At 38.7% G+C, this 24,950-nt stretch overlaps 1 protein-coding gene across 1 annotated transcript in view; it reads left to right on the forward strand.

Annotated features, from left to right (window-relative positions):
- The window catches only part of LOC135363088 (alpha-mannosidase 2-like), a 153,633-nt gene that overhangs the window by 5,975 nt on the left and 122,708 nt on the right, over positions 1–24,950 (forward strand). Inside the window, exons 3-4 of the mRNA XM_064583782.1 lie at positions 577–721; positions 14,280–14,451. Of these exons, the coding sequence (XP_064439852.1) occupies positions 577–721; positions 14,280–14,451 (317 nt within the window). The remainder of the gene's footprint in view (positions 1–576; positions 722–14,279; positions 14,452–24,950) is intronic.

Here is a 24,950-nt window from a genome sequence, read left to right on the forward strand (position 1 = left end):
ATTATGCCTCATTCACTCAGTTGTAGTTTTAGTTTTAGAATGAAAAAGGTGAACATAACATTTGCTAAATGAAGGAACAGCTGTAGATGCATTTCCATTCAGATACAGATTTTAAAATATATGTGATTAATTGTAAAATAAAGACAACTCAAAGTAAAAAAAATCATCAGTATTGCTTGTGAAAATGCTGAAATATTTGGTCATAATCACATTTCATCAAGAAATTTTTTCTTTGCTGTTTAGTTCCTATCAGTTTCCACTAAAATGTATTAGAAGAAAAGCAGGGCAAGAAGGAATTGAATGAAATTATTTTTCATTAGAAGCAGATGGAGGAGGGGCTTATTTATCAGGATAGTTAAGTAACACAGTAGCATTTTAAGAATTTGAATGGTAATTAAATGTTTTCTGCCTTAAACTGTTCAGTTAATGTCTACAGAAATAGTTTTATCTAGTAAAATACATACACAGTGACTAGCTTTGAGCAAATATTTTCCAACATTAAGTTCAAATTAAAAATGGTAATACATGGTTAAATTTACTCTTTTTTCCCCTATATTTTGTCTTTTGTATTTTTAGATGTTGGATGTTTACAGTCTAATTCCTTTTGACAATCCAGATGGTGGAGTTTGGAAACAAGGATTTGACATTAGCTATTTATTTAATGAATGGGACTCTAAGCCCCTTCAAGTCTTTGTGGTGCCTCATTCCCATAATGACCCAGGTAAAATTTACACTTCAAAAAAACTACAGGTTATTAAGCCCCTGTACACACAGAGTATTTTAACGAGAATCTGGTAGAGCTGATTTCTCAAGTTTTTGAGACACTATTTGCTGACTTGTTCCAGCAACGTATTCCTTTTATTTTGAGTTTTTATCAATTTATGTGCCATTCATGGATAGTACTTGTGCGATGTGAAATAGTAATAAACACAAGAAGGTCTTTGTTTTGGGGATGAAAAGTTGAATTCACTTAAGGTGCTGACTGTTCATCGTAGTTACTTCTTGTAAAATACTGCGTGGGAGAATTATTTTGTGTTCATAAACTGTGCACTAAAAAATGCAGAATTCTCATGGGAACGTTTGAATCTTTAAAATGGAAAAGCAATGTAAAGTGGTTAAGAGCCTTGGTCAGGTGGACATGAGTGTGGAGTCCCAACCCCATGGTGTGAGACAACTTTAGGCAAGTTACAGAATGTGAAAGTATTTTCGCGGGTAGAATCAGAATAAAGTATCTACTTTATAAGATGAGTTGTAAAAGCGTGATGCATGGCCCCGGTAACTCCTGTCATTATCATTATTGTTATTATTTCATATGACAGCTTTTGTTATTTATTGGGGCTGGAGACCTTTTCCTCCAAGGTAAGGGAGAATTGCTAAAATTACAGTGGGAAATGTGATTCAATGTATAGATTTGTTAGTGTGAGTACACTGGCACAGAGTAAATACTTCATGAATTCTGTTGTAGAATTTTTGGGGGAATGTACTTCAAAAGACTTCCTTTGAGGACTGACTTACACTTCTATTTGTTACTTTTCTCAATTTTTCCATTTCATCATTACTAATCAGAGGCACCATTATTCACCTAGTACTTTGAAGGTTTTTTTCTTTACTCCCAGCATTCATTTATCTCTGACTTATATCCTTTCCCATTGATTTATTGGCATATGTTCCCTTCTGTTTCTAAGACAGTAGAACTTGTTGCTTTAGGTCTGGATGGACACATGATTTGGTGAAGTTGTGTGTGTCTGTGTGTGCGTACACACGTGTGCTGCTTTGGATGTGAAAGGTACTCGGACAGTTTGGATGCTGAAATGTTTGAATTTCCATAAAACTTCAAAATTCAGTATGCACAGAGGTCTGAAATATGTGAAATCAATATTATTTTGGAAATTTGTGATGAGCATATGTCACACCAGCTTCCGACTTGGTTTCTCTGTCTTTGGTCTTAATGTCTTTATCTTTTCTTACAAATACCCATCCATCTTATTAACCTTTCCTCTTAAATGTTTTGCATCTTCTTCCTCCTTAAACTTAGCCTGTCCCTTCAAATCCAAACTCCGATGGCCAGGCATCATGGAAAGACTGCAGGGATCTGGAGCCAGGCAGAATGAGGCAGGCATCCTGGCTTGGCTGTATACTGGCCCCAAGTCCTTTGGGCACATTTGTGTGTCTGTCAAATGCAGATCATATGGTAGATCATCTTAAAGCAGGAGTTAGTTATCAAGTAAATACAAAAGGTGATGAAAATCACACGTAATTAAAATTCCTTTAGCTATTTACTTACTTGTATGCCAAATTAAATAGTACATTTGCATGTAGGGTATGTGTACTGAAAAACAGGTCTTTGTTTATATCTAGACTTAACAGTGAGGTGAGGTGCTCACACTTGATACGTGGGATCTGAGTTTGCCTGTAGGACTACAGATGATTGATTTTCTCTGTAAATCTCATTCACTCTGAAATATTCCCTTATTGAGTGAAATGGTGGCAGAGCCCCTGTAGTATTTAAATTGTTCTCTCCTTTCTTCTCTGCCAGTTCATTTCTTGTCTCTTAATTGGGTGTGTGATGTGATTCCATTGTATCCAGTTTCTTATAGGGTCGTCAATACACTTTGCAGTATGTCTTGCAAGTCCTCATGTGAACCCATTTCTCCAACCTTTTAGATTTTTTAAAGACTTTTATTGTCTCTTCCCCTTTTCTGCCATCCTCAGTTTCCACCAATCTCATTTCTTGTAATTCTAGAACACGCACGCTTAACTGTAATAATAAAATTTGTGGTTTACCAGGCAGTGTGCCAAATGTTTTATAAACATTGAGTGCTCAAAACAACCCTAGAAGGTGAGTGTCACTATTCCTGATGAAGGCGTTACCAACTTGTCAGACTTCCAGGGGCAGTAAGTGGCATCACAAGAATTCCTTGTTACTTTACCTGGACCTCCCACCTGAGTACACTCAAGGGACAGAGAACATGTGCCTCCTGTTCAGTCTGTCTCATTGCCTAGCCCAACACGTGGCATATAGTAATCGCTAAATAGAGACGAGGCCTTCCCGACCTTTCTCCATGCCCCTCTGAAGCTTCTTGAACCTTCCATACTTGCACACAGGCAGAGATGTCAACGTTTACAGCACTTCTGCTTTGTCTCCTCACTAGAATGCAAGCTCAGTGAGGGCTCACACTTTGTCTTATAACCAGCAGGTCACTAATGCCCAGAAGAGTCAGCAGCACATGGTACTGACTCATTCGGTTCAATAAAATAGTGAACCAGGGGATGTGATTCTGCAGACTCAGAGGAAACATTGGACCTTGACATTCACATTTCTTTAGCTTCCCTCCATCTCTTCTTCCTGTTGTCTTATTTCTGTTCCTTAAAAAAAAAAAAATATTTAAAATGTGCTTTGTAATTTTAAATACAAACAGCAGATGATAGGAAGCTCTTCAAGGGCAGGGATTACCTATGCCTTTGAGATTTTGTTTGTTTGCCTTAGGGGTTCCCGCTGTAGTTAATGTGTTGTTCTGTGGGGAGATTTCTCTAATCATTGGTCCTGACTGCTCTAAGTGAATCTGTCTGTTGGTATCTTAGCAACCAGAGTTGAGTCTTTTTGTCTTAGTAAAAGATGTTAATGACCCTTACCCTCAGGCCCTCCTCCACTTGAGGAAGAAATAATAGTCTGACACTGACCTTTTATTTTTTTATTTTTTAAAGATTTTATTTATTTATTTGACAGAGAGAGACAGTGAGAGAGGGAACACAAGCAGGAGGAGTGGGAGAGGGAGAAGCAGGCTTCCCGCCGAGCAGGGAGCCCGATGTGGGGCTTGATCCCAGGACCCCAGGATCATGACCTGAGCCAAAGGCAGATGCTTAATGACTGAGCCACCCAGGCTCCCCCATGGACTTTTTGAAAGCGAAAGCGATAGCGATTTTTGCTACCAGGCAAAATAGAGAACAGAACCGCTCGCTGGCTTTTCTTGATAATTTTCACCGCTCCTTCACAAAAGTAGAGTTTAGGTAAGCTAAATCATTCTGTGAAGAAGTAAATCATTCAGATCATGAAGAAACCTCTTTTTCAGTGGAAGAAAAGAGATAAGTGTGTGCACAAACATTCCAAGTCAAAATGTGACTCTGTAATGGGAAATCTTTGTATAATACTCCTAAATGAATGTGCAGTTAGGCGGTTTACTTTCTAAATGAGATTTATAGAGATTTGTTTGCATTTTCTGCAGCAACAGTTTAAAACAAACTTTAGCTTAGTGGTTTGTTTCATCGGAGTTTTGTCTGTTGGGGATAGGAATGTTTGAAATAGACTTATGAAAGATTCCTATATTGAGTTCCCTAACTTTAGGAATTCTGTTGCTGTGTTTTTATATATGTAGGTGTTTTTCTTTTTGGATCGAGTTCTGATATCTCACAAGACAGATAAATTTCAAATTATGTTTCGTATTTTAATTCCTAATCATGCCTTCTTCCAGTCTATGAGGACATGTAACAATTGTCATACAGCATTTTGTATGGTTTACATGAGTTAAAACAAAATTGGAAAGGAATTGTTAAGTAAATGCTGATAACTTTGTACTGTTACGCTTTTGAAAAGTTTTGAATCATAGACCATGAAATTAAATGTTAGTTGATTGATACATGTTCATGTTATATTTAATAAGCTGATTAAAACAGCACCTTTGTATCTACAATCTTAATTCTTTCCTTCCCACTACTTAAACTGCCGAAATATTTAGTTAATTTTCCTTCAAAAAAGTCACAGTGTGTAGAGAGTAGATAAGGTATACTAAATGGAAAGTTGGACCGCATATTGTTAGTTAAGCAATTTGTAAGATGAACATTAGAAAATAATCCCCCATGTGGTATGACTCTGAATCAGAGAGACCTAGGCACAAGAGCCACAGTGGAAAATCATTTTATTTTGTGCATTTGCAGTTGTTTTACAGAGTTTTTATTGATTCAAATGAGTGAGTAGGATTTTTCACTTTTTTTTTAAATTAAGGAAACAGAATTTTGCATTTAGCATTATATGATAATTTGAAATGAGTGTATGTACCCTTATTCTTTTTTTTTTTTTTTAAGATTTATTTATTTATTTTAGAGAGAGTGGTATAAGTGGGATGAGGGGAGAGGGAGAGAGAGTCCCAGCAGACTCCCTGCTGAGCGCAGAGCCAGACTTGGGGCTCAGTCTCACGACCCCGAGATCACAACCTGAGCCAAAATTAAGAGTCACCCTTAATCGTCTGAACCATGTAGGTGCCCCTATGTGCCCTTTTTCTTAAAAAAAAAAAAAAAAAAAAAAAAACGAGAGAGAACAAAAACGTGAGGAAATCGCAGTGTGGCATTATTTTAAAGGTTTTCTGCTCATGTATTGTTCAGCACAATCAGAAGAAAAGAGTTCTGGTCAGCCATAGTTGGGTAACACCCAGTGGGTGAAAGCAGGGGAGACTTGCAAGTCCATCTGCCAAAGGAACCTGCTGAGTGGAAGGAGATGGTCAGGAGAGGGCCATGTCTTTGTGGGCACAGTTTGCGGAGCACTTTGTTTTGTTTAATAATTGAGGGATAAAATGAGTTCTTCGGTTTTGGCCACTGTGATGGGAAATTTGAGTTTCTGGAGCTAAAATGCATGAGGAAGAACTGAGTGAGAACTGGTATTCATTGCCTGTCTTGTATCAGGGGAATGTTAAGTGTGTGTTGCTTCATGTAATCCATTCTGCAACCCTTAAAACTGGTAAATTAAACCCCATTTACCAGGTGAAGACAGTGAGGCTAGGGTCGGTATACTAATGTCTTCGAGATCCATCAGTTATAAATTGGCACAGGATGGCGAATTAAAGCTCAGATTTGCCTAATTCTGAGATCTCTGTTCTTTCTACTTACCATGCTGCTTCTCAAGATATTTTATTTAGTTCAAATGATTTTCTTGCTTTATGGGCGTTAACTAATTTGACACATTTATCTGAACCTTGGGTTGTTAATAGAGTTGCCAGATTTTTTTTTTAAAGATTTTATTTGTGGGCGCCTGGGTGGCTCAGTCGGTTAAGCGACTGCCTTCGGCTCAGGTCATGATCTCAGGGTCCTGGGATTGAGTCCCGCATTGGGCTCCCTGCTCGGCAGGGGGTCTGCTTCTCCCTCTGCCCCTCCCCCCTCTCATGTGCTCTCTCTCATTCTCTCTCAAATAAATAAATAAAATCTTTATAAAAAAAAAGATTTTATTTATTTATTTTAGAGAGTGCTCGAGCAGGGGGAGGGGCAGAGGGAGAGAGAGAAAATCCCAAGCCGAATCCCCGCTGAGCGCAGATCCTGACTCAGGGCTTGATCTCTCAGGACCCTGAGATCATGACCTGAGCCAAAACCAAGAGTCCGATGCTTCACCGACTTTTCCATCCAGGAGCCCCTTGAGTTGTCAGATTTAACTTTATAAAAAAAAAAATGTAAGTTAAGTTTACATTTCCAATAAACGATAATTTTTTTAGTGTGTGTTCTAAATATCATAGGGAACACACAGTAAACATTTATTCATTATTTATCTGGAATTCAAATTTAACTTGGCATCCTGTATTTTATCTGGCAATCTTAATTAGGAAAATACTGGCATTAAGAGTTAAATGTTTACACAGCACTTTAGAATTATCTTTTTAAGCGATCTCTCAAATTGGTGTATTGAGGTTCTTTTTCAGGGGGAGAGTGCTGATCGTTGCGGCTCTCCCTGGACTGCATTCCTTAGGAGCATATACATCAAGTAGCACCTAGAGATGTAGGTGATCACCAGACATGTCCCCACCCTCCTGTTTTGGTTACTTTTGTCTGTCTGTCCGGTCTGGGTGCTTCAGAGCTCACCGATGTGCCAGTTATACAAATAATTGCTACTGCCTATGAGACTTTACTGTGTTTCAGGCACTGTTCTCTTCACGTATTAAATCCATTACTGCTCTCAGCCACTCTATGACAAAAGTCCTATTATTACCCTTATGTCACAGATGAGAAAACTGAGGCAGAAGAGAGTCCAAGTAATGTGTTGGTGGCAGGGCTGGGCTTGAACCCAAGCTCTGGACTCGGACTTGTAGCCACTATTTAATATTGTTTCTGGAAGGTAATACTTCTGAAACCACAGGCAGAGCTTCTAGGAAGAAGGTCTTCTAAGTGTTTCCGTGTTAGATGTCATCCACTTTAGTATGATTAATCATATAAAACATTTTATGAACTATCTTGCAAAAGTAGACACCTCACCACACTGTTTCCCATCCTTTTTTCCTTCTGGTCTCTCCTTATTGAAATGGATGTTCCTGTCCTTAAATACTACTTGAGTACATGAGATGGTGAGTGGTTTTCCTCATTGCTGCATATTTTACAATTAGCAAGTCATTTAGAAGCAGTATTTTCCAGCTTTTAAATGGTTTCTTTTAGAAACTGATAATTTGCCCCACATTTGCCCTGACCGTAAGGCTAAATAGCCTCATTTCCTAAGAGTAACTCCTCGAAGGAAGTCACTTTTACTTTTACTTCTAATGGTTTCTTTCATATTATAGACACTTTTCATTTTTTCAGACCACTAAGCCCTGTTTGGGGAAGACGTAGTAGGCCTAAAGTGTCCTACTCGGTGTGAATTGATGCTCATGGATGGAGTCCTTAACAAGGGAGGGAAGTAACTTTAGCCCAGATTTAGAAATTATTGTGGAGGTTGATCTCACAATGGCAGGTGTCAAATATCGAGGTATGCAGGTCTTTTAAAGGGCATTTAGAAAAGCAATATAGTAAGGGGTCACAATTGGACATTATACAATCAGCTGCAGGGTGAACAAAACCCCAGCTGTCCTAACGGTAATGCAGATGGCTCCCGTGGTGTGGGATAGAATTTCCAGTGAGGGCATCTTACACGGGTTCAAAAAGTGCTGTATCTCAAACAGCTTCGTGGACGTGAAGCTGATATGCTTTGAAAACTATTAGATGACACTGAATCACCTGGGAAAAAGGTGAGGTGATTCTGGAAACCTGAGTTCAGAAGCATTTATAGGATTCAGCAGGCTTCTAGGTTTCCAAAGACTCACAGGTCTTTGGAAAACCTCAGCTTCATCTTTGAGTCTCTCTCTCGTCTCTCGGGAGCTTCAGTCAGTTAGCATCTTCTCTTCATTTTGCCTCCTTGGTGTCATAAACGTTTTCCAGCAGAATTTTTGCAGTGGCCTCATTTCCTGTTTTCTACTTTACCATCTTCGTCTATCCTTTACACTCACAGCACACTCATTTTTGAAAGCACAGATCAAAAGACCTTAACTTCCTTCCTCCTAGATTTTCAGCAAGAATCAAAAACAGTTTAGAAGATTTTCGGTGATCTGACCCCCACTTCTGTTTTTATTTCTCTCTGTACTCCCAGCGTGTAAGCTGCCACGCAGCCATACCCACCTGCCTTCTCCCTGAAACTGACACAGACCTTTGTGGTTTTGTGTGTTTTCCACATGCTCTTCCTTCTGTTTGGGAACTACCACCTTTTTCCTCTATCCAGATGATGACTATTCTAAGAATCTCTCTTCTGTCCTCCTGGTAGGAATCCACCACTTCTATATTCCCACGGCATTTCGCTCATATTTCCACTGTGGAATCTGTTTTCATTGATTAGCTTTATTGCTTTGCCTTATTAGAGGCTTGGTTTGTGTTTGAATGAATAAACTGGAACAAGACGTTGGTGAAAACTCTTTCACAGTTTATCAGGGCAGGGGGAAACAAGCTTAACTTATAATGGAAATGTTGGAATTAAAATTAATCAGCAGCGGATTTGAGTTATGATAATACCAGTTAAGATGGTGTGTGATACCTTAAGTGTAAGAGTGGCTATTGCAGTCAACTATGGAAGGATTTGACAAGTGATGGAAGAAACCTGTTGATCATATGTTGATAGACAATAACTTCATTACTAAAATAAAGAAGCTTTCTTATTTTATAAACCTTTATATTTGTTTCTTAATTTGAGACTATTATGTTAAAACAGAAGTAACCTGAAGCTTAAGTTATAGTTTTTACATGTTTATTATCTGGATATAATTATTTTTGATTCAAAATTTACTATGTTCTCTTAACATTCAGTACCTATTTAACTTTGAGTAGAATAAATGTAGTCATTAAAAAAATCATTATTGTAGCAGTTAAAATCACAACAGTGTAGCAATGATTTGAGGGGATGTGTGTTTTATTTATTTATTTTTTATTTATTTTTATTTATTTATTTTTTAAAGACTTTATTTATTTATTTGAGAGAGAGAGTGAGAGAGAGAAAGCACAAGAGGGGGGAGCGGGAGAGGGAGAAGCAGACTCCCGCTGAGCAGGGAGTCCGATGCGGGACTCGATCCCGGGACTCTAGGATCATGACCTGAGCCGAAGGCAGTCGCTTAACCAACTGAGCCACCCAGGCGCCCCCGAGAGGATGTGTGTTTTAAATTATCTTAGGGCTGACAGAGCTTTTTTAAATATAAAATAGAACCTTAAGAGATAATGACCAAAGATTATTAGGTTAGCATCAGAACAGACAATGAATGCATTAGAGCTAATTGTGTATGTGTGCAATGTCTTTTCCTTTTGGTTTCATTTCCAGTTGGAGTAATAAATTTGTATTTATATTTCATATACCTTTTTTCCCCTATCCTTTTGGCCGTGCATTTCATTCATCTATCACATACTTACTGAATTCTTGATGGTGTAGGCTTCATACTAGGTGCTGGCTTCATGAGAATTCAATGCTTTGAAGTTCGGGTTATAGGTTCTCAAATTTGTAGGAATTGGGGCAGAAATACCTGGAGGTCCTCAGGCCCTTTGTATAAACATTTAAAAGTTATAAATCAAACTGATACATTGCTAAATAAGGATAGGTCTTTTCATCCTGCCTTGAGAAATAGCACCATTATCAGGAAGGCCATGTGTGGGTTGAGATCGATCAGGCTCCAGTTCTCTACTGGAATGTGTTGGTGCATGTGGGAAGAGCCAGCCTATAGTAGCCCAGCCCTGTCTCCCAGAAATGGCCCTGTCCTAAACCAGGCCCTCCTTTGCAGACACCCCAGCACTCTTCCCACACCCCTGCAAACTGCATTCCCCCTGCCCATTGCTCAGGCTAGGGAGGTTACCACCTGCAGGTCGACTTCCCTATAGAAAAACCTATAGAAGGCCCTTGGTGGGCTCTAGAAACTGGCTTGAGGCTGTTTGAACACAGATTTCTGGGCCCTGGTACTCAGAAGGGCAAGTCAGGGCAGGCTCTGGGTGGGCAGGTTCTTTGCTTTGGGAATTTATTGTGTGAAAAGAATGTGGTCAGAGGACGAATAGGAAGATCCCTCAAGTGACCAGGGCTCAGGAAGGGATCCCCTTGCCCAAGTGCTAAATTGGTGCTGTGTATGCTCTTGAACCAAATAAAACTGAGTGTTCCTTGAGAGGATCAGAGTGCCACAAAGTCTTTAGATTTTGAAGCAAGATCAAGAGTCAAATTTTAAAAAAATAGTGTTTTGTCAGTGAACAATTACGAGGTGCTTAATTGTTCACAAGCATTAAAAATAAGCATTGGGTTGTCAACTTTATTAGGCTTTATATTTTAAAACTTAAAATTTTTTATGATAAAATAGTGATAGCAAACTTGGAGTTATGCCTGCTTTAAAGAACTTCTAATTATGTATTCTTTGTTTTAGATATTTCCCCACTTACTTAAAAATGGTGACTAGCTGTTTTATGGGTTGAAGTGTTGTTAGAGGGGAAAAAGAGTAAATGGAAAGGTATTCTTCGTGCTATTCTAGCCCTGGTTCAATTTCCAAGTGTATTCAAGGGAAAGAAAAAGGCTGTGAATTGACCACTTAAGTAAATCAGTTTGCAACTCAATGTCCTAGGATTATTAAATCCAGAGGTAGGAATATAATTTTATGTCACAAAAAATCATCCCATACAACTTTTCATAAAATACTGTCTTTCTGATTGGTCTTATGTTAATATACAATTGTAGTTTTACAGTAATTGAGGACAAGAAAGAGCCAATTCAGTGTAAAAGGGAATACTTGATTATTGTATAAGAGCAATAAAAGCTAATTTACTGTTATATTACTCAATATTGAAAGCTGCAAGAGGCTATCTTTTAGTTCATTCTTCATTAATTGTGTTATATTTTAGTGATATTAGTATCTATTATAGATGAGTTTTATGGAAGGCTTTTAAGTTGACATCTCAGCATGTATTTTGGCTCACATAAATATCTTTGACATATTTTCTGCATGATTGTTGAAGGGCAAATGAAGTGTTGAAGGCAACATGGATTAATCAGTCACTGTGATTTCTTTATGAAAACTCCTATGATAAACTATTCTTTGAAAGGGTCTTAGCTAATAACAAATTATAACTGATGAAAACAAGTAATTGTACTTAAAAAAGAAAAAAAAAACCCTGTTACTTATTCAGCTTCATAAAGACAGTTTCTTCTAAATTTGCTTTCTATGCTAGATTACTAGAGTTTTATTATTAAATTAATTTTGGAGTCATTCCATTGTTAATAGCTCTTTTCTTTTATTGAGTTAATAGCCAAATAATTAGGGCTTAGTTTTGACCTTTGTTAAAATTTAGGTAAAACACCTATGTGTGATGTCTTAAAGACAATAATTTGCACAGAGCCATTTCAGGAATTTACATGGTCCTCACTGCACATGTATAATAAGAGCATGATGCAGAAGGAGAGGTCACTTCCAAACATTTGATTTTAGCTCAGTCTTGCAATATGGAGGTAGATACATGTTAAATTAAATATTATAATGGTCCTTGGTAAAATAAATTCTCCCCACAGTGCAATCTTTGTTTTTCGGATGGTAATAACACTGATTTTTTCTAGGGCTAAATTAGTTTGCTAGGGTTGCCATCCCAAAGTACTACAGACTGGGTGGCTTAAGCAACGGAAATTTATTTCCTTACAGTTATGGAAGCTGCAAGTCCAAAATCAAGGTGTCAGCAGTGTTGGTTTCTTCTGAAGGCCTCTCATCTTGGCTTGCAGATAGCCCCCTGTCTTCGCATGGTCTTCCCTCTGTGTATGTCTGTGTCCTAATTGCTTTTTCTTGTAAGGACATATTGGATTAGGGCCCACCTTCATGACCTTATTATACCTTAATCACCTCTTGAAAGACCCTGTCTCCAGATACAGTTGCATTCTGAGGTATTGAGGTTTAGGATTTCAACATAGGAATTTTGAGGGGACACAATTCAGCCCTTAATAGGGGCATAGAATGAATTCTTTGCAAACCAAAGTTTTGGGTTACCAATATGTTTAAGATGTGGAACAGTTTATTTAAATGTTTTAAATAAATGTGCCCTTTTCAAAATTTAGTTGTTAGAAATATCTTTTATTTCCTCTTTTACCTGTTTTGATTGTAGAAATGGGGAAGGGTCCATTAAAGACTGATGAAGGTGATAATAATAATAGCAACTAACATTTATCAAGTCCTGTGTTATATCCTGGACTCTGGTCTGAGCACTTGATGTTTTTTTTTGTCTTGGATGTTGGCATGGTCAGCATTAGCAGCGAGTTGGAGCATGCTAGGGGTAGGTTGGCTTTTCTTTGCTTGTCCTTGGGAATCCAGATGTGGATCTTGGCTTTGCGGTCTGGGGCAGGAGTCCCAAGTTTGTACCTTTGCCAAGCAAGATGGGATTCTTTGCAAACCACTATTTCATGAGCTATCTTTGAATTTTCTATATAGATAGGCTTTTTATTTAAACATGGAAAAGTTAAACTATCCATGTAGTATTCTTTGGTGACTTTAAAAATAACTTAAAGGTGTCCCAGATCAAGAAAGTCCTCGTAAAGAATATTTTACACTGAATTCCTCTTTGGCTTCTGGCTTCAGACCTGTCGCTTTGTACATGCTCACTAAATAACTATGGAATGAATGAATAGATTTTAGTTAAAGCAAAAGGGAGAAATACAGAGTGTCAGTGCCCTTTTCAGAAGCTCATATTTACATTGTCAAAATAGTTGCATTGTCTTCTCTGCCCTAGCACATTTTATTATCTTCCAGCTAATACAGTATATTTCAGATATTAATTATAAACAAAAGAACTAACCAGTTGACCCCTTAATAGTTTAGTCTCCCCACATGTTTGAGGTTTGGAAAAAATAGAGCAGTAGTTTAGCCTGGATGTATAGAAAGTCCTATCTCTCTATAAGATTTCATGGATAAGAGGTTGTTCTTTGGAAGGTCCACGTGGCCAATAGATAGCTGGGTATGATTTTGCCTCAGCAGCTCATCATGTTGCTTTAATGCTCTGCCAGATAGGGCTATGCTTGGACTTATGGGTCTTGTTAAAAATGTTTCTTTATAGGGATGGGGCACCTGGGTGGCTCAGTCAGTTAAGCGTCTGCCTTCAGCTCAGGTCATGATCCCAGGGTCCTGGATTCGAGTCCCGTGTCAGGCTCCCTGTTCAGCGGGGCGTCTGCTTCTCCCTCTGCCTGCCACTCCCCCTGCTTGTGCTCTCTTTCTCTCTCTCTGTCAAATAAATAGAATCTTATAAAAAGATGTTTCTTTATAGTGAAATTGCAAATATCTTTAGATAAAACTTCCAGGATATTTGAGAAAAGTCTGAGAACTAAGTCCTCAGTATCTACAATTTTCTTTTGAAAAAGACTTGACATACATGTATACACTTGTGTTGTTTGATTAGTGTCAATTTGTGCTTCCAAAAAATGGAATAATTTACAGCCTTTGGAAACTAATGCCCGTTCTTGGCAGAATTCTACTTCTCTGTATTCATAATAGTGCTATTAATTACCTTACTGCTTTGCTGCTGACTTTTAGATATAGTTTATACTTTTCTTTTTCTTAATTTAACTTACTAAAATGGGTAGGGAGTTTCAGATGTGGTATGAAGGGATACAGTTTTCATTACATTATGAGTAGTACTGCCAGCTTGTTAACGCTGTTCAGATTTTTAGAATTAAAGCAAATTCCTTAAATTAGAGATAAATTATAAATAATTGAATTCAATACTATAATTACTAAGCATAAATAAATGCTTTTGGGCCTCAGGTCATTTTTCTCATTTTTTCCCTCATTTCTATCTGAATTTGTGCAGTTTTCAGAGTGTTTTGTCATTAGTGACTTTTTGAGTTTCGTATCCATTGAAATGGAATTTCACCACTTGAAACATTTCTGAAATTTTTAAATGTGTCTTAATATGAATGAAACATCTAAGGGTATCCAAAGGTGATGCAATGGAATGTGACTGAGTTGAAATCAGACATATGAATCAGACCTTTGTTGTATATTTGTGTCTTGATTTAGGTTGGTTGAAGACTTTTGATGACTACTTTAGAGAGATGACTCAGTATATTTTTAATAACATGGTCATCAAGCTGAAAGAAGACTCACAGAGAAAATTTATGTGGTCTGAGATTTCTTACCTTTCAAAGTGGTGGGATACTATAGATAAGCCGAAGAAGGATGCTGTGAAAAGGTTTGTTTTAAAACTGTTTTTTTGTTTGTTTTTTTGTTTTTGCAATTTGGTAATATTAAACATTAATTATACAGTGAAACAAGACTTGAATTTTTAGAAGGTAAAAATTCTTAGCCTTATATCTGAAACTAAAATATTTCTTCACATCCTTTTTTCCCTGATTCTAGTTCATCTCTGAAAAAGTGACTTGAAACTTTTCTGTTGAAGTCCTTATGTTCCAACTTTGTCCCGGAGATTGAATTATTAGGTCAAAGGGGCTTAATATTTTAAATGGTTTTTGAAGCATATAATCAAAGTGACCCTTGGAAAGATTGTTTCAGAGTATTCTTCTATCTTCCATATAGAATTGTACCAATGTCTCTGCCTAGTTGGCCACCACTATAATTTTTTTCTAAAACTTTGACCGATTCGATGGTTGAAATATTTTAATTTGGATTTTTGATTACTGATAATGTTGCATATTTTCTCAGTGTGGTATGATGAGAGAATCTGTTCCCTATGTGTCCCTCCCTTCTGCTCCCAAGAGTTTAAGGATTATCATAGCATGAATTGCTTTCTTTTATTTATTTAATATCACATATATAGCACTTACTGTTTTAATGCCTGTTCTGAGCACTTCACAAATGATAACTGATAATCCTCGCAGCAGTCCTGTGAAGTAGGTACAATGACTGTCCTCGTTTTACAGATAAAGACACTGGTTGTCCGGAGTCACCCAGCTGGGACGCGCCTCGCTGGCGTGCCATCCGGGGCCGCCTGTCCAGCCCCACAGGCTCTTCCCTCCCATGCTGTGCTCTGCTGCTGCCCTGAGATGTAAATTGTCTGTTTTTTTCCCTACTTATTTGAAGTGCCATCTTTGTTGTATTTAAATATGCATTGATTTCTGGGTTTTCTGACCTCTTTCATGGACTTTTCTGCTTGACTCTGATTGTCGTGGCTTTAAGATCTGTTTCATTAATGGGCAATTTAAATCTCCCTTTGTCTTTCTTTGCTGAAAAATTCTTTTAATGAGTGACCACTTAATTTTCCCAAGGAGCTTTAGAATTAATTTGTTAAATTCTTCCTACCGTATCAAAAAAGAAAAGGATTTTGATGGAAATTGACACAAACTAATTTAAAGATAATTTGGAGGGATTTGGTTTTCCATCATTATCCATCAGACTTTTTTTTTTCCTTGATAGGGCACAGCATTCAAAAACTTTGCTAGTGATACACACACACACGCACGCACACACACAGAAGAGATGGGAACCTAATAAAGATGCTGGTAGAGATTTATGTATGTTAGGTGGTTAGAAATAACATAAATGCTACAATAAAAGACCCGAAGTTTATACTTGTAGACGTGGATGTCAGAAAGAGTACAGATTTTGAGTTAGTGCAAAATGGTAGAAAGTGGGTTATCTGAAATCTGACAGGAAGTTTTTTGGCATATGTGGATGATTGTGAACACAGACAGTGAATTGAAGTAACTGGTAGACCTTGGAGGGTGTGTGTGTGTGTGTGTGTGTGTGTGTGTGTGTGTGTGTGTCTTGTGTATCCCTATGTGGCTGGGTTCAACTGGGTGCAGTTTTCTGCCTTCTTCGCTTCTGTTTCTCAGGGACAAAATTTCACTTAAGCAATACAAAATTTGCTCCCTGATATAATCATTCACTTTGGAATAAATTTTTTTGAAACAAGCATTTATAGCAGAAATGACTATACCTATTTTTTTTTTGCCACTGTTCCCCTGTCAGCTCCCTTTTATTTTTAGGGATTTTATTACTTTTTAAATTTAGTACATAAGGGTCTGTGCCCGATCTTTGCTTACTAGCTCATTCGGTCATGCATTCTGCAACTGCCCCAATGGATATCTCCAATGGGGCAAGAGCGACGAGGTTTGGACACTCGTGAGCTGAGTATTTCTTTTTCTTGATCATAAATTCTAACTCTCACCACTGACAAATAATTATCTTTTCTCCTTTTAATAACTAAAATTACTATAACTACCACTCACTTGTAGTTTGTTTGGATTTGCCTGATCTCTGTGCCCTTTTTACATTAGAGGGAATTCATTTAGAACAGTAGTTCAAATGGTTAGGCCCTGGAATGAGGCTACCTGGGTTCAAATTCTGGCAACTCCCATCTATTGTGTGAACTTTGGGCAAATTATCTGACCTCTCTGTGTCTCATTTTCTTTGTCTAGTGAGGATAATATTGGGACCTATTTTATTTGGTTTTTATGAAGATTGAATGAATACAAATAAATGCTTAGCCCAATGCCTGGCATATTTTAAGTCCTTAATAAATATTAAAAGCTCTTGTTATTTTAGTTTTTGTCACTTTGAGTCTTTCTCTTGGACACTCAGTGTAGAACTTTAGTTCCGAAGTCATCCTTTTTTTTTTTCTTTTAATAGAAGAATTTAACTGTAAAATATATGCTTTCTTTCTTAAAAAAGCTTTTTAATGTATTGCTTCAGTGAAAATAACCTTCCCCTCCACTTCCCCGCTCAGACATTTTTAGGATTTTTAAAATTTTATCCATGAAATTCTAAATTTTGACCGTGTATCTAGGTATAACTTATTATTAAACTTTCCATCTGTCAATTCAAACATATCTTCGGCTTATGTGTTCTGCCCTTACTATATACTGTTTTTATTTTCTCTGTGGATTAAATTTTCTAGTTATTGAGTCTCACTTTTCCACATGCATTTTTGATTTCTTTGTTATATTTACTGTGTTTGGGAGATTTTTCTTAAGGGTTTTAAAGATTTTCTTAAAGATTTTTCTTAAGGGTTCTTTTTTTCCCCCACTTCAGATTCAGTTCTTTGAGGGTATGAAACATGTTCTTTTCTGGCTTTGGTTTTAACTGTTTTTGTTTGCTTGTTTGTTTTTTACCCCTCAGTTCTGCATTCTTTATATGGTACCCTGTAAGTCCAAGTATTTTTGTCCTTTTTATTCATCCTTGAACAATAACAGATGTATATACACCTAGAATTTGTCCCAAAACAGAGAGTGTAACTGGCCTCAATTCCTTCCTGTTCTAACTAAATACTTTGTTTCCTTGTTGTGGGTGTTAGTTCATATTGACTGGCCAGTGTCCATTCCCCCTGGTTTCCTTTTGGGAAATGGCCTCTCACACATGTCAGATCCTCCATCTTCCTGCCTCAGGTCAGACAGGCCAGCTATGACCTGAGCTCGGCTAATCAGTGTATTACTGCCCAGCATTCTGAGTCGTTAGAAAGTGAAACGAGGGTGGACAAAAGGAAGCAAGGGAGGCAGACGTAGAGGGAAGGTTGCAGGTCATCTCTCACAGCCCTGGTGCGTTCATAAGACTCTTCCTGTCCTGGGACATGGTCCCTGTGATCCCTGTAGCATGTCCTCTCATTTTCTTCCAGCCCTTCGTTAAGCTTGGACTTGTAGTCCTCAGTTTTGTGTGTCCAGGAGAGTGTCCCAGTGCATTTCCTCTCTGGAGTCGGCAGGTGTTGTTGGCAAACAAGAAAGCTAGCTGATCTATTCCCCCTCAGATCCTTTGTTGGAGAGCTGGATTCTGAAAGATTGCATGAGCATCAGGGACCCAGCAGCTGGAGAATATGTCCCTGTCATGAAAAGGAGTGGCCGAGGGGAAGAGAGTAGCTGGGGCTGTGGGAAGATGGGGAGATTTATGAAGTGTTTGTTCTCTGCTGGGTGAAGCTGCGGAGGCCAGGATTAGCTTTCTCCATTCAGCTTTCTCTTTTGTCACGTGTAAGCCAAGTAAGAGCTTTGGCCTGTCTGAAGGTCCTGCTTCACAAGAGTATAGGAGACTAGAGTCCAGCTACCTCCGAAGGAAAGTGGGCTTGCTGCCTGCTGCTTTTCGTAAGGTGAGGCCATGCTTGTTTCCTCCCAGGATGGCTGCATGAGGGAGCTACCCTCTGCAGCAGTAAGGACCTTGGGGTTGAGAGGCTTCTCTGTAGGATGAGCTCTCAAAGAGCCCTCAGGTTGAAGTATGGAGATAGTGATTAGTGTCTGTCCCAAGATACAGCTTTGCTTCAGTCCTTGGCCCTCCAAATTAGGGGCTGTTGCCCAAATCTCTCAGAGTCCTTTCTCTTTATGATTTGAGACTCCATGTTGATTTTTCTTGTAGGATGATGGCAAGTTAGTACTTGAATTATTTTAGTTTCATCTATGTAGTATCTGTCAGAACCACTGCCAATTTTATAGCATGAGGATAGTCCCCTTCTCCTTATTCTAGCTGGGTGCATATCTCTCTCTCTTTTTCTGCTCTGTTGGCCATTTTACTTACGTTGAGCTGTATGAAATTGCCGGTATTTCACCATTTTTGATGTACAAAAATAGCAATTTCATGGGATTCAACCTAAGATTAAGGATAGAAAATGGTAAGATGTGGTAAGGAGTGGGAATACAAATGAGAATCTAATGCTCAATTCATTGTCTTAAACTTCTTTTGACAGATGCTATTTTGGCAGTGGGAAATATTCTGGAATATAGGCCTGATCTTGATGATACCATTTTGCTTGAAGAAAATATTGTTTTTGTTTGTTTGTTCTTTTTGTTTTGTTTTGTTTTAAGATTTTATATTTATTTGAGGGAGAGATAGAGCACAAATGGAGGGGCAGAGGGAGAGGGACAAGCAGACCCCTCTGCTGAGTGGGGAGCCTGACAAGCTCAATCCCAGAACCCTGAGATCATGACCTGAACCAAAGTCAGACGCTTAACTGATTGAGCCACCTAGGAGTCCCAAAGAAAACATTGTTTTTTATAGCAAAGTTAAGGCAAATGAGTTTTGTTTCTGGTCAAGCTTTGTCAGAGTTTTCTCCCTTCTTGGCATCATCATACACTTTTATTCACTTATTACATTTATCTGTGGAATTAGGGTCATAGCATTTTTTCCCCTCCTTACTTAAACATAACATTCTTAGTATTTCTTGCCTAAATGTATGTTTTGGGGAAAAATTAATAGATGTACAGGTGTGCTTTCAGTATTTAAAATTCTGAGCTTGTACTAAGTGGTGTTAACTGATAGAATTTTTTTGACTGCTAGTATAATGCTTATGCAGTGGCTTATTTTTTCCTTTTTGAAGATGAGTCTATGGATTCTATGTCTGTACCTAAATTTGCAAGCTATCTATTGCAGAACAGAACCTGTTAATTCCAGCAGAGTTCCATGTAAGCCTTTATTGTCCCTGAAGAATACCAATTGATTGTGGGAACTTAACAGAAACATAACTCAAATGATCCCCGTAATCTATTCTAGCAGTGACTTGTTTGATTCTCACCCCCTGTGGCAGCAGTCTTCAGCTCTATAAGCTTTTAAAAATGAGAATCTAGTTAACTAAAGGGAGATCCATGCAAACAACATCTAGCCTTTTGTGTGTGTGTGTGTGTGTGTGTGTGTGATTCAAAGTAATTTAATCAATTATAGTCATGGTGCCTACTTGTAACACATATCCAGTGGATTTAAAAGAAACTTCCTCCCATTAAATAATCAACACATTTTCTGTCTAGGCTTGTTTTATTTTTGAAAATGACTAGGATGTTAACATTCTTTTTACTTTTTAGGCTTCATATTTGAATATTCTTCAGCTAAATGCAGTTAAATACTGCATGATGTTTATAATACATCAAAATGTGAATCGTTATTCAGAATCAAGCAGCTGAAACATTAACCTTAGCATTTCTTTTGACTAGCACCCAGCATATTACATACTTATTTTTTTCTCTCTGGGCACTGAGACACTGAAACAGTTTTTACGGTGCATGTGCTCTTGCTGTTGAGACTGGTGTTCAGTGAAGAAGCTTAATGAGTTGTTGGAACCTAGAACAGTTTGTGTTCACCGAAGTCTTGACCAGCTTCTGTGTGGACATTTTGGTATGAAATAAGGCTTCATATGTGTGTGGGGAGGAAAGGTATCATCAGTGAATGGTTATTGAAGTGATGGTTAATGAAAATATTTTATCTTCAACACATTGCTGGGTTTCATTGCTTTGCCAAGAATGCACAATCTTTTTTTTTTTTTTTTTTAAGATTATTTGTTTGAGATAGAGCGCATGCATGAGAGAGAGAGCACTAGCTGGACGGGGGAAGGGGCAGAAGGAGAGGGAGAAGCAGGCTCCCCGTTGAGCAGGGAGCCCAATGTGGGACTTGATCCCAGGACCCCAGGATCATGACTGAGCTGAAGGCAGATGTTTAACAGACTGAGCCACTCAGGTGCCCCAAGAATGGAAAATTTCTAATCTGTCATTCTCTTACATCTTTTTTCCTAGGTTTATATTTAAGTGAACCTTGTACCCTATTTTCTTAACTATCTGTTTGCTTATTGAAATCAGAGAAATGGGGGCACCTGGGTGGCTCAGTTCGTTAAGCGGCTGCCTTCGGCTCAGGTCATGATCCTGGGGTCCTGGGATCGAGCCCCACATCCGGCTCCCTGCTCAGTGGAGAGCCTGCTTCTCCCTCTCCCTCTGCCTGCCACTCTGCCTACTTGTGCTCTCTCTCTATCTCTCTGTCAAATAAATAAATAAAATCTTTAAAAAAAAAAAAGAAATCAGAGAAATGGTTGAGATCACTTTCTTAAATAATACAAATCCAAACTTATTGATGTGCATTTCAGGTTTCACTATAAAAATGTACTTTTAAAGTTCTCATACAGGTTAATTTATCATACATTTTATACAGGTCAAATTTTACGGTACTTGACCGAAGGCTGCTGTGAAATTTGCAGAGCAATAAGAAGTTACAGTGTGTCTTGTGATGTTCAGAGCACATTGCAGATTTGGATTGAGTTTAGAGGCTAAAGATACATAGCATTTAATCAAAGGAACCAAAGCAATTCGCCGGTGTCTAAAATAATCTCAGTTCTCATAGTTGAAGCAGCAGCGTATGTGTATTTGAAGAAGTACGTATTTCACCCCACTTCCTCCACTCCCAGTTTATTTCCAATGAGGCAGCTTTGTGCAGCTGCCACCCCTCAGCCACTCCGGCTGCTGGCTTCTGTCTACCTCACGGATACTGGCACAAGCCACGAGGGACTTCTCAGCTGCTCCATCCACTGGATGTTGGCGCCGTCCCCCTGAAGGCTTTCTTTGCAGCGTCAACACTGACCACTTCACTGTCCTTGAAATTCTTTCTTTCTTGTCTTCTCTGACCCAGAGCTGTTTGTCTCCTGTTTCTCTTCCTACCTTGCTGAGCATGCCTTTTTCATCCCCTCAGTTTCCTCCTCTGCTCACTTCCTCCATGTCCCTTTCTCACCTGTGGGGTCGTACCCCTTGCTTCTCCTCTTCATCCTGCAGGCTCATCCACACTGTTATTTTAATTACTAGGTGTTTGGGCTGCTTCCAGATCTAGAGTGCCAACCTCAACTTCTTTTTTCCCTATTTAATGACAATAGTAACAGCTAACACTTCCTGAGTGCTTAACGTATACCAGGCATGTTGTAAGCACTTACATGTATTTATCCAGTCAGTCCTATAGCTTTCTTAGGAGTTAAGATGAGTTGAGTTTCTTTATGAGGAAACTGAGGCAGGGGTGTAAAGGAACGCACCTAAGATTCTCCAGCTAGTGAATAGGTCATGAAGACCAGAGCCAGGCAGCCTGGCCCCAGAATCAGTGCTGTTAAGTATTGTGTGCTCTGCCTTTTCCATCTGCCATTCAGGCCAAATCCAGTCAGTCCCCTAAGCCTTGTCACTTACTCCTCTTTAGTATTTCTGTGCTCTGGACCCCAGTTCCAGGCCCATTACTCTGTGTTTCCTGCTATTATGAAAACCTCCAGCTGGTCTTCCTGTGTCTAGCTCTGTCTCTTCCAGGTGTCCTCCATTTCTCCCACAGAGTTAGGTTTCTAATGTATCATTCTGTCCATGTCACTTCTTGACTTTAAAACACTTCAGTGATGCTTCAGTGTCAAAAGGTACAGACCCATCTCTTGTCTGGCACACACTGGCTCTTGCTCTGATTCCTCCCTACTTGTCCATCCTTCCCTCTGATCACTTCCTGCCTCACAGTCTGTTCTTAGCCCTGCTGAGCTGCGTGGGTGTCCTCAGACACATGTTATTTCTTGTTTAGGAATTTGCCCATGAGTTGAGGTTAGAATTTTTTTTTTCCTTTTGTGCAATGGATAATCTCAGTCTTATTCATTTTTCAAGACTCAGCTGAAATATTACCTTATTTCTGAAGCCTTCCCTTATTTACTCCATCATTCATTCAACAAATACTGTGCTAGACTCCGGGGATACAGGAGATGAGGAAGACAGACCTGATAGTAGCAAAAGAAACAGTCAACAAAACCAAAATACAACCAACAGAATGGGAAAAGATATTTGCAAATGACATATCAGATAAAGGGCTAGTATCCAAAATGTATAAAGAACTTATCAAACTCAACACCCAAAGAACAAATGATCCAGTCAAGAAATGGGCAGAAGACATGAACAGACATTTTTCCAAAGAAGATATCCAGATGGCCAACAGACACATGAAAAAATGCTCAACATTGCTTGGCAGCAGGGAAATCCAAATCAAAACCTCAATGAGATACCACCTCACACCAGTCAGAATGGCTAAAATTAACAAGTCAGGAAATGACAGATGTTGGCGGGGATGCGGAGAAAGGGGAACCCTCCTACACTGTTGGTGGGAATGCAAGCTGGTGCAGCCACTCTGGAAAACAGTATGGAGGTTCCTCAAAAAGTTGAAAATAGAGCTGCCTTATGACCCAGCAATTGCACTGTTGGGTATTTACCCCAAAGATACGAATGTAGGGATCCAAAGGGGTACGTGCACCCCAGTGTTTATAGCAGCAGTGTCCACAATAGCCAAACTGTGGCAAGAGCCAAGATGTCCATCGACAGATGAATGGATAAAGAAGTGGTGTATATATATACAATGGAATATTATGCAGCCATCAAAAGGAATGAGATCTTGCCATTCGCAATGACGTGGATGGAACTGGAGGGTATTATGCTAAGCGAAATAAGTCAATCAGAGAAAGATAATTATATGATCTCACTGATATGAGGAATTCTTAATCTCAGGAAACAAACTGAGGGTTGCTGGAGTAGTGGGGGGTGGGAGGGATGGAGTGGCTGGGTGATAGACATTGGGGATGTATGTGCTATGGTGAGTGCTGTGAATTGTGTAAGACTGTTGAATCACAGAGCTGTACCTCTAACAAATAATACATTGTATGTTTAAAAAAAAAAAAAAGCAGGAAGGGAAAAATGAAGGGGGGAAACCGTAGGGGGAGATGAACCATGAGAGACTATGGACTCTGAGAAACAAACTGAGGGTTCTAGAGGGGAGGGGGGTGGGGGGATGTGTTAGCCTGGTGATGGGTATTAAAGAGGGCACGTACTAAATGGAGCACTGGGTGTTACATGCAAACAATGAATCATGGAACACTACATCAAAAACTAATGATGTAATTTTGGTGATTAACATAACATAATAAAATAAAAAATAAAAATAAATAAAATAATAAAATAAGGGGAAAAAACTTAGTATCACAATAAAGTGTTTGCTTCTATGGAAGCAAGAAGGGTGTCTTGGGAGGCTTCCTGAAGCAGGTGGTATTCAGGCTGAAACCTGAAAGGGGTTATAATTAGCCAGTTACGTAGGGGGTGGGGAAGGAATTCCAGGTTATGAGAGCAGAATTGTGATTATGGGCCAGGGATTATTAGCAAGAGCTTGGCATGTTCAAACACCCAGAAGAAGTTTATGAGGCTTCAGCAGTGAGGAGGAAGGTGTGTGTGCTCGGGCTGGTTAATGTCTGGTCATCAAGGAGATGCAGATTATAACTACTACAAGATTCTATCCCAAACCCTTTAGAATAGCTACAATCAAAAAGCCTGACAACACCAAGAGTTGACAAGAATGTGCAGCAACTGGAACTCTCATATTGCTAGTGGGGATATAAAATGGGACAATTGCTTTCTGAAAAGCCACCAAAGTTTTCCAAAGTAACACATACATAATGAGACCTAGGAGCCCCCTGCTAGGAATTTACCTAAGAGAAATAAAAACATGCTCACAAAAAGACTTGTTTAGACATTTTCATGGTGATTTCACACTGGAAACAGTTCAAATGTCCATCAGCAAGATAATAGATGAAAAAAGGCATATTCGTGCAGTGGAATTACTGCTCAGCAGTGAAAAAGAATGAATTACTGAAATACATGGTAAGATGGATGAATCTAATAAACGTGTTAAGCAAAAAAAGCCTGACAGAATAATAAATATTGTGTAATTTTACTTGATGAAGTCTAAGAGTAGCTAAACCTATCTATTATGATAGAAATGAAGTAAGAATGTCTTTCTTTTTTGGAGCAATTGAGGCGGGAGATAATTGGAAAGGGGCATGAAGGAACTCTCTGAGTTAATGGAAATAGTCCATATCTTGTTTTTGGTGGTGATTACAGGGGTATAAACACTTGTCAAGACTGATCAAACCAAACACACGTGTATTGTGTGTTGATATCTCAAAAGTCCTTTAAATACAGTACAGCCATAAACATGATGATAGGTCTGTTT

Source organism: Mirounga angustirostris, unplaced genomic scaffold, assembly GCF_029215605.1.
Source record: "Mirounga angustirostris isolate CCGP_5_RB_7025 unplaced genomic scaffold, mMirAng1.0.hap1 SCAF_18, whole genome shotgun sequence".
NCBI classification, from domain to species: Eukaryota; Metazoa; Chordata; class Mammalia; order Carnivora; family Phocidae; genus Mirounga; species Mirounga angustirostris.